The 10,818-nt window shown below is 40.8% G+C and overlaps 1 protein-coding gene across 1 annotated transcript; it reads right to left on the reverse strand.

The window, feature by feature from the left end:
- Positions 1–377: 377 nt before the first annotated feature.
- LOC147525342 (growth-regulating factor 4-like) lies at positions 378–4,178 on the reverse strand. The gene is made up of 4 exons (XM_086606600.1): positions 3,429–4,178; positions 2,976–3,330; positions 792–1,270; positions 378–704 (listed from the first exon to the last, which is right to left on the reverse strand). The coding sequence occupies exons 1-4, from the start codon at positions 3,628–3,630 to the stop codon at positions 697–699; spliced, it is 1,044 nt and encodes a 347-aa protein (XP_086462726.1). The 5' UTR covers positions 3,631–4,178; the 3' UTR covers positions 378–696.
- Positions 4,179–10,818: the final 6,640 nt, after the last annotated feature.

Here is a 10,818-nt window from a genome sequence, read left to right on the forward strand (position 1 = left end):
TTGGTTCCTAAACATTTGGAACCCAGTTGTGCGTCGCAGAGGTTGTTTTGCTAGTAAGAAATAACTGAAAGATTCAGAGCAAACCAAAGGTGGGACGCTTTTGAGAAGTATTTGGTCATGGAACTAGATGCCTCCCCCAAGAAGCCAATGGTCAATAACTAAAATGGACCACCAGAGAATAATTTCATCCCCAACAGAATTTGATATCAGAATTCAGAAGTATACTTCCTTGGTTACAGCCATCGACACATATATAACTATATAATTAAGGCTGGATATATAAGGTCAAGTTAGGAACCAACCCTCGTTTATTTGAGTTTCCCTTTTCTTTTTTTGTGTTCTATTTATGGCGTAAATTTGGTCTTATTAACGCTATGTATGCCTGGAACTGAACAGGCTACCGCACATAACTTATTCATCAACAGATAAAAGTCTAAACTTCACTCATAGTTTCATACATGCACTTTGATCCTACAGAAAATAAATTCGAAGTTCTAAATAGATAATAGTTGAATCAAATAACAAAACCAGTGAAACAAAGCTAAAGAGGCCAAGCAACCATTCCTCATCCTCAAGGAAATAGGATGAAAAGAAGGCAGGAAGAGATCCTACAGGTTACAGCACGCATGCAGAGAACTAACCGGATACTCCTATCAACTAAAGACCCTCTCCAATGAAACTCTTCAAGCCAGCTCGTTAATCATCTGCGTGACAATAATCACAAAGGACTTAGTAAATAAATGATGATATGAAACTACTGAGAAAGCACAATGTGATCAAGATCCACTCACCATTGGGGGATTGAGAACTTGTTGCAGAGAAGTCAGATGAAGCCATTGGTATTGAAATTGATAGTTGAGTTGTAGAGAATGAGGTTCGGTTAGATCTATCATCATCAAGGTCTGACCACGCATCTCTGGTCTTGGGCCACTCATCAAAGAAAGGTCGAAGAGACTGTCCCTCTTGTTTCACAGGCTCTGCTAAACCAAACTCATCACCAAAGAAGCAATGTTGTTGTTGTTGCGTCTGTTTGGACAACGCAACCGTAATACCAGTATTCCCAAAATCTTGGTGTGTGTGCATCTGGGGGTAATCAGTCTGCATGATGGAGCCATTCCTCGATTTTGATTGAGGAAATGAGGGCACACGAGACGTTATCAAACGACCGGTGCTGTCTAGAGAAGAGTCCATCCCCAGTCCCCTTGCACTCCCAGAAGCGTCAGAGAAGAAACTGCGTTCATCTGCATCTTGTTTCATTCCTTGGAGATACCTACATAGCCAGTCTACTATAAATGATCTTGTTTTTGCAGATTTGATTACAGGCAGACAGAAATTAAAGCAACTAACTAGCTAGTTACTTTTTAGTATATGTTTATCCAAGGGTCCACTGCTAAATGGAATAAATCAGCTTTAGAAGTCCAAGCAACTAACAGTGATTTGCAGACACAACCAGAATTTGCAGAACAAGCCCAGTTAAAGAGATCACAATCAAATTGATAGTTGTAAAACTTGTCTACAGGTGCTCCACTTCAAAAGCACTTGGTGACAGGAAAATCAAATTTGTCGAGATTAATATTGTTAATAAAGAGAAACACATCAAGAATCAGAATCTACAAAAAACGTTCACTTTGGTAGAACAAAGTGAAACATAAGCCCTACAACGTATAATTTTAAAGCTGAAACTAGGCTGGAGGGTCAGTGAGAGATTTGTTAATGGGAAAAAGTGCTTCTCAGGCACAAGTGTCATCAATGGCCAAGTAGACGGATAAAGAAATGAAGCATCAAAGGTCCACATAAGGTTCGAAAAAAAAGTCGTACAATTTACTGCATCAGTAGTCTCCAAAAGGCTTAACACTGCTATCAGATATTTAGATATCACAAGTAATCTGAAAAAATAGGAGTATATGAACCAACAAAGTAAGAAGGCACCAATGGACCATAGATGCATGATATAAAACAATGTATGGTGAGGGTGGAAAATATCATCGACTCCTCCCAGTTATAAAACAAGTGTAAAGCCAGTTACTTACCAACAAAAAGGTGACTGCTGACACACAACAACATAAGTTGTCTCACGTTATGAGTGTTAATTAAGGCACTTTGTAACGAGCTGTCAGCCAACAATTATTTACACTGTACACCAACATATTACCAAAGTGTTGCCAGAAGATTATTAGTCAGATCACTCTCTTGTCTACGTTTCAGATGTTGTATTCTGTGATTTATTGTTTTCTGCCTAGAGTACTAACATCAGAAGACGAAAAGGAATCTACTAGCAACGGTTGAAGCATGTTCTTAAATCCTCCTGTCAGTTCAGGTGGACTAAGCAGCTAAGGGAAAGTCAGCCATTTATAATGTAGCACTACTGAGGGGGAGAACAACCAGCTTTAAATTATTGAATCTCCAGAACCACCAATAGCGCAAGGTCTGCTAGTTTTAGTCACGAACACTCCAAGAACAAAATTTCAGATAGAATTCAGCATAAATGGAAAAGTAGGGAGTTATAATTGAAGACCATATAATTGGAAACCAAATCAACCGATCCAAAATCTGTGACAAAATTGATCCAAAATCTCCAGAAACAGGAAAATAAAATAAAATTTTTTCTAAGAAAACAGATTGATATCTGTATGCAACCAAAATTCAAATGCAAAACTTCAAGATAACAATCTGAAACCAAAACAGAGAAAACTGAGGCAACCAGCATTGTTCGGACATGTTTCAAAGTGGCAGTCTTTTCAGCACTCTGCAATCAGACTATCAAGTAGCTGAATCTATTACGTTCTTGGGGCCATAGGCACTCAGACTGGAACAGGCTTCCTTCTACATACTCGTTGCCTAGTTTGGTGACAGGATCTCCATTTTCACCCTCACAAAAGTGCCCGATAACTTTCAATATATCTTTTAAGACCCTCAATTCCAGCACAATTAGTAAATTTTCAAATGTAAATTGCAAAACCAAAACACTAAACTACCTGTATTCTTTACTAGCCATTCCATAAGAAACAGGATCCATTTGCAAGTGCGACTGGTTGCTTCCGACACACAGTCCCTGAGGATTGTGTATTGGCAGGTTCTGGTAGCTTCCACCACCACCAGCAATGCTACTACTTCCAGAGGCGGTGGACGAAGTTACAGTCGATGATGACTGAGTAATAGTTTGCGTTTCCACAGGCTTTCTTGAACGATTGCGGCCTCTATGCATGTGCCGCTCACAGTACTTGGAATCCGGGTAAGCGTCTTTCGAGCACCGCCATTTTTTCCCATCAGTCCTCCTACACCTTCCCGGTTCCGGGTCAGCTTTCTTTCCATAAAATGAACAATAACCCACTGCAAGCAATGACACATACAATTTTAATGACCAGCGATGTAAATATTGAAGAAGAATGAGGATGATAAAAGAAAGAAAGAGAGGGTTTCTTGCTTACTACTAGGATGGTGAAAGAACCTTGCCGACATGGACTCAAAGCTTTTCTTGATAGGGATAACAAGATCAGGTGGAACGGGTAATCCCGCCATCAAATATTTAAATATTAAAGCTTGATGTTCTAGCTCTTGCCATTGAGATGCCGTGAAAGGTGGCCTGTAACCAGTCATGACCATCCCTGTTGCAGCTGAAGTACTGTTCATCTCCTCTTTACTTTATTCTTCTTCCTTATTTACTGTTTCCTAGAGTTAAGTTTCAGACCACTTCTCTTTCTTTGCAAAGAAAATGATGGCAGCTGAAACTCAGACATGGCCAGCTTGCTGAGAGGAAGAAAGGGAGAAGGCTTTTACCATTTTTAAGCTAAGGCCAGAAAGAGGGAAAAAAAAAATGGAGAAGATAGGAAAAGTTTGATTTATAAATAAGTTATACACAAACCTAGGAGATGGATGAATTTAATGATCCATAGGTTTAGAGAGAATAAAAAAATGAAGGAAAATGAGTGACGGTGGTGGGATGGGGTTTTTGGTCCAGGGTAAGGGGAGTAGTGTGTCTGTGTGTGTCTGAAATCTGAATTTAACTATCTCTATATGGCTCACTCTGCGTGTCTCTCTGTCTCAAGATGTGGGTTATTGTGTGGAGAGTGTATTGGGAAAAGGAGGCAAATATCTGTTCAGAAGTATCCCAAATTATAAAGGCTCTTCTTCATATGCTAGCTATATATCTCTCTCTCTCTCTTTGCTTTTGCTTTCTCATATCACTTAAATTTTGATTAATTAAGTTTGCAAACTGTACTAGTTAATGAACTGTTTTTGGGGAAAGAAGACACTGAACTGAATTATTGTTTGAAGTTTAGTGTAGAAAGAGCCAAGTGTATCACTGTATCAGCGGACCCAAGTTATAAGAACATTCTCAATCCAAGATAGCTTTACAGCCTTTACTAAAGTAACTCAGTGAAGTTACTTAGTTGGTAGCTAAAAACAAGCTTTTCAATGCAAGACTTGCAAGTTGCATCCTTGATAGTAGCAGCTCTGTTTTCCTGTAGCATTGCTAGTTAGTTTGTTAGTCAGTTGGTAACTGGATCCATACAGAGAGAGATCTCTTTAGCTGGGGGAGAACAAACACTGTGTTGAAATTTTCTCTCACTTTGGTCTCAATCTAAGAGCATCTCTAGGCGGTGGTACCAAATCCCAAAAGTTTGTGAACAAGAATGTGAATAGTTTATCACAAACCGTCCCTGTAAGGGACATCTTCTCAGTCACGTGATGCACACACACAACGACTCCCTTAACATAATGTGACCTCTAGACATACGAACATCCACAACACTCACACGCTCAGTAACACTCGCGCACTCAGCGACATTCACACATACTTAGCAGATCGGTGACTCATCACTCGATTTCATCTTATGACATCATCACCTGTTACTGTCATCATTACCAGCTTATCTCTAAGCCCACTTCCCACCGTAATACATGCACCATTACAGCCTCACATCATCATTATGGAGAACACCATCATTACATCTTATCCCAACTCAGATAGACCTACAACTGCTATCCATACGCCTCCCCATAGGCACATGTCAACTATCTCAACCGCACATTTGTACTCATCAGTACACGTGTCGCACCCGATGCTCTTCCTCCATGACTATAAAAGCCACCCTTAAGAGCTACGTGTGGCTTGATTCCAGACTCATTGACACAGTGCTGGATACGTAGGCATCTTCTTACTTAGGAAGAGCAGCCATTAATACTACTCAAAACCACCCCAACCTGATTACCTATATATAAGAGCCAAGAATTAACTCCTCATCCTTGATGTAAATTTAGACATTTATATTTGGCGTCGTCTAAAGGGATTGTCAACCTTGATCTCATCTTAAGATCATCGTTCAAACACTTCCAGATTCAGGCATCCATTCAAGAGCATCAACGAAGCAAAGACTAAGCTTTCCTCCCTTTCATTCTTTTTGTTTTAGACATTTGTTTTCTCATGAAAGATGATGTAATACTCCAGTCTTTGCAATGCTTGGTTACTGACTTACTGAGGACTTGGTTTTAATCTATACCTTTAGAAACTCAAATACAAAACTAACATGCAAGCGTTCTTACAACGACCTCATCAACGCATATATACAAAATCCAAGTAGGGCCACGACCTGTCAGTTCGTACTCTAGTACATGCTACATTTGAGGACTGAGGTATAGATTATGGCCAACCCCTCACCAAATCAAGCCATAGTGAACACGGGAGTGTCATAGTCAGTCAAGGCAAAACATCTCTATTTTTTAAATCTCCATTTTTACTCATACAACGTGAACTCTTTACTAACTACCATACATGATTTTATGGCATAGCCTGATAGATTGCAGATCAATACATCAGTTTGTGATCGCTAGGGGTTTGATTTTAATCTATGTATTTAACTATTCACAGGTTCAAACCAACGAAGGCCAACGGCCCAACTCTTGATATCATACGTTTAACGCCTACACAACGGCTCTAATAAGCATCACCTTACAAACAATACTACGCACTTGAGAGATAGATTAAAATCACACCTACAAGCGCTCACATTCCACGTTGAGGGATAACAAACGCATTTATGGTCTATGGTGACCAAAGGTTACACCTTATCAAGGCACTGCGAATTCAATTGTCCCTCAACAAAGACTCAACAAACAACAGATATATTGGACGACTACATCATTCATATATGAGCAAAGTTTATTTTTTCACACAGAAACTTTCGTATTATTCACAACATCATATATTTTCAGATTATATTTCTTAGATTACACTTCTCACATTACATCTCTCAGCTCACATCGCTCAGATTTCAAGTCACTCCCTCACTCTCTACATACACTGAAGGCTTATATCGTTCTGATCAACAGTTGTAGATTCCGCTGAATTGACGGCATCATCATCAGTACCCTCGTCGTATCGACACCGCCAAAGTCTCTCGCAACACCAGGCGATGAAAACACTTCAACAAAAGTGAAAAACTAAGACATCCATCTCCTGCCAGTGTCCCTTTGATTTCCTCTCAAAGCACACCAGTAGTCGTCAAGACAAAGCTTCTGAACAACCGAGTAAAAATGACTCATTGCAGCCGCCATTCCACTAACAACCCAACCACAATTAGGCCATCTCTTCCCCGATCGCTCTAAACCTTCCCCAACACAACCGACCTAAACCGTCGCCTCGAAGAACCATACATAAGAACGATCAGATGCCCCTCGAATAGAGTTCCCTCAAGGGATGCAGCCGCACCATCCACTAGTGTGGCACATCATTTCCTGAAACCACCCATTCCCAACCATAACCCCTTCACAACCATCACCTGCATCAAGCCAAAAAATTCCCTCCACCACCCCTTCCACCAACAAACCACCATCTCCAGGAAACCTAAAAAACCCCACAACACCTGATGCAAACTCCCACTAGCATAACCACAATGCCACTTCTTTTTCTTCCTCATCTCTCAACAACACTACAAATAACCTACTATAACAACTACCTCACCCACACCTCAACACTAGTCACACTACATGTCCAAAGAACTCCAAACACAAACCAAACAAGAGACAAAACATAAGAACAAACGAAAAAAAAACAGCAACAAATGTGGGCAAAATTTCTCCAAGTACGCAAATGACAATGACTTCATATACCACTTTATATAGGCAAGCTCACTACCTCCCAACCATCCGATCTACATCAGCTTCAAGGGCCACGATTTCAACAAAATATGTGCAGAATCTTAACCACATATGTCAATTCAAATTCTCTTGATCTTCATATCTCAACATGTCATCTATGGTCTTTCCCTCTTCAAAGACATCTCACCACATCTCATATGACACCCCCACAAACCTGGCTTGATAAGTCCAGTCCAGCATAACTCCAGTATTTAACAACTGCAAGTTTCGAAATGACAGTTCCACTTCCCAAAACAATAACTTCCAAGAAGGACCAGATACGCTTCACCCACAAATGTGGTAAAGTGACAAGATTACCTTTTCTACTTATATTCTTTATGCTTACAAACTAACATGATATGCATATCACAAGAAGACAAAATAGCTATCGCAATACGTATTCAAAAAATATAATCAATTCAAGTGCTCATACAACAAGCCCAACTAAACTTCACCCAGTGGAAAACGACTCGCTATTTTGACCATCAAACAAGAAACAAGCAAGACGAGCAACACAAGGCATACTCTATTGTATCAGGCTACTTAGAGCCACACCATCCTCACCAACACTTGCCAAATAAACAATACAATCAAGAAGGAGCAAGCATAACACCACCATCAGCCGCTACCCCCTCGCCTACTGCGTCAACCACTTCAGCTTGCTTGCACTTCAACCACAGTCGACACTCCAGCACTAGTCCCCTCAACAGGAAAATCAGAGTCGACTACAACTTTCCCTTTCCATGCATCAGCTACTGCAACAAAAGACACCTCTGCTTCACCACATTAATCGTCTTCATCATCATCATCATCATCACTCGCATCGTTGTCACTTTGGGAAATAGCCGCAATCTTCGCACTAGGCACCTGCACTAATTGCCCCTCTGCTAGGTAAGCAACCAGACGATTCCACCTGGAGGTACTCCTTTAAGCCAGCCTCTGGTACCTGCGCCCGTCCCCCCTTGCGAACCTCAGCTCTATCTTCAACCGCTCCACCTCTAATGTTTGTTCATTAAACATTTTCTTTAGCTATCCATGTAGCAGTTTCTCATTATCATGTTGAAACTTCATTTCATCCAACTTTTTCATCGCATGCATCTTCGCTGCTTCAGCCGCATGCAAATCCCCACACACAATGTCATTCACAGCTGCCACCTCTTCAAGACGTGCCTTCAAGTCAGCAATTTCAACTAATTTCTATTGCATCTCCATATTAGATGAAGCCGAAACAGACGCTAACATTTCCAGCTATTGCACATAGAGCATATTCTGCACCAACACAACACGACAAGAAACACTTAAACCCAGTCACGCATACCAAACAAATCGTGCAACCAAGAATGAACACTTACCTAGTACGTGCTCACCACATTTTGCTCTCGCAACTCTACAACAGTCATCCTCTCCACCAACTTTCGGTCAGCCTCCACCAGCATAATCGAATCAACCAAACCTCTCGCTATCGGCATTAGATCATAGGCCGCATCTGTGCACCTCACAAGACTCATCCTACAAACCTCCGCAAACACAACCTTCCCAATATAGTCATCCTCTCTATCTTTAGGCAGCCTAGGCGCTAACCTACTAGAACCACTCGCCTGCTCACTAACTGGCACATGACTAACATCAGCCACTTTATTAAAAAAACACATGCACTGCCATTTCCACACCAACCCCACCACCACTTGGTACTAACACCACCTGTTCACTCACCCTAGTTAGAATAGACAGTTCACCACCACTCACAACAGGGTTCCCAGTCGCCTCAACAACTCCACCAGCGCCCTCACCTCTAGTCAAATCTGCAACATTCGCCCCTCCTAGCTTCGCAAAGTCGATTCTCACCGACCTTCCTCTTGTCCCCGACACCACCATCCATCTCCTCAGCTAAATTCCTTATCAAACTCACCGACCACCTGTTACAACTCTTAGCACGATCTTTCTTCTCGACCTTCTTCACACGAGCAACAATCGACCCCCGCTCGTCAAAATATTCAACAATCGTCGGCAACAAACATTTTTTATCCTACTTTCCCAAGCTAGCAAAACCCTCTATCTTGCCGCACCGTTGCAATGATGGCACTGTAAACTTTGGAATCTCTGCAAAACACACAAGCACATATTAGAAACCCTCGAACCCATAACACAAACATACACAAATTAAACATCAACCCCACCCACTCTTACCTTCATTATTATACCGACAATGGTTCAAACCACTACCAGCTTTGCAAAACAAACCTGTTATGAGAACTGGATACTCCCACCAAGCTTTCCAATTTAGTCAATCCATCAACCCTGATGCACCCACCCTCAAACTCAGGGCACACGTCGGCACTGTCCTATCCTTCGACCAAGTCCCCTTCACATACATATACTCCAAAATATCCTTCAGAGTAATCCCATAACCTTGCATCCATTCAACAAATTAAAAACTCTCAGATACCTCCAACTATTACTAGTAAACTAATAGGGACTCTTCTTGCAAAAGTTTAGAAACTTGATTGTTAGCTTCGAAAAAGAATTCCTCAACCCAGCCATCATCTGCCCAATACTCACCGGCCACCATTGTCTACATGGGTAGCTCATACTCAGGACGCCTACAAGCTGGAAAATCCTTTCGCAGGTTAGTAATCACCCTAAACTTCAACTTTTCTAACCCCATCATCTCTCTCGCTGTTTGTTCCAGCGACTCCACACTACTCGAGCCACGATGTACTTTCCCAACAAGCAACATCCCCGCGACTCCCTGGGTACCACTCGCCCGACTGCCCGACTCAGTTCTATACTCACTACTCCCACTACCCTCCTCTTAAGTCGACAATGATTGTTACTCCATATCCAACAATTCTTTCGCACACACACTACCCCCAAACTTCACCACCAATAACACTTCCTCCAGACAAACACTTCCTTCCTCACTCAACACCTCCTCTTATCCTACATAAGTAACATCAGAGCTATCACTATCACGTCTCAAATCACATCCAAAAATCCACCCATAACTACCTACCATCTTACCAATCCTTACAAAAAGGACCTATCTTTTTCATCACTAGTTGAGTAACATATTCCTACCCTCCCCAATAGAAACAAAATAAGCAAACAAAAGTCATAGTTGTGGGAGTCTTCAAAAGATATTGAATGAGGTTCACCATAAATTGTTTAGAACTTGGATGAAGGGGAGTCTTGAAAGAGAAAATGTAGGTTTCTTAGCTTTAGGACTTGTTTTCCTAACTCTAGTTGTATGAAAGAACATTAGAAAAGACTAGTTGATTGAAAGATTTTTTGAAAGCACAAACATTGAAAGAAATAAAAAGATTGAAATGAAGAACAAATTTGAAATAAATAACTTGATTGAATGAAAAACAAAAACTTGAAGAAAATAACTAGATTGAAAATGAAGAACAAAAAGTAAATAATTTGAATGTAAAATGACTTGAAAATAAAATCCTACATGACACTAGAATAAGTCTAGGTGCATTCTCTCATCCTACTTTTGAGTTCTTATACCCCTACTTTTACAAAAGACTGATTTGCCCTCTCCCATTACATTTGAGACACCTCACCAAGTTTGTTTTATGCTTTTCCTTTTTGTTTTTTGTTTTTACTTTTTGATTCTTTCTTGATCAAGCTAGGTTTTAGAGAAAGCCTTCTTTTGTGTCAATGATATCTATCTCT

Source organism: Coptis chinensis, chromosome 1 (genome assembly GCF_015680905.1).
Source record: "Coptis chinensis isolate HL-2020 chromosome 1, ASM1568090v1, whole genome shotgun sequence".
In the NCBI taxonomy this organism is placed as follows: Eukaryota; Viridiplantae; Streptophyta; class Magnoliopsida; order Ranunculales; family Ranunculaceae; genus Coptis; species Coptis chinensis.

What these genes read in the sequence shown, in the direction of transcription:
- LOC147525342 (XM_086606600.1), bottom strand. Translation starts at nt 3,630, where the DNA reads ATGAACAGTACTTCAGCTGCAACAGGGATGGTCATGACTGGTTACAGG. An exon ending in GTTCTTTCACCATCCTAGTA is followed by an intron (nt 3,331 to 3,428) that starts GTAAGCAAGAAA and finishes CATTGCTTGCAG; the next exon opens with TGGGTTATTGTTCATTTTAT. An exon ending in ATGGCTAGTAAAGAATACAG is followed by an intron (nt 1,271 to 2,975) that starts GTAGTTTAGTGT and finishes CTGGCTATGTAG; the next exon opens with GTATCTCCAAGGAATGAAAC.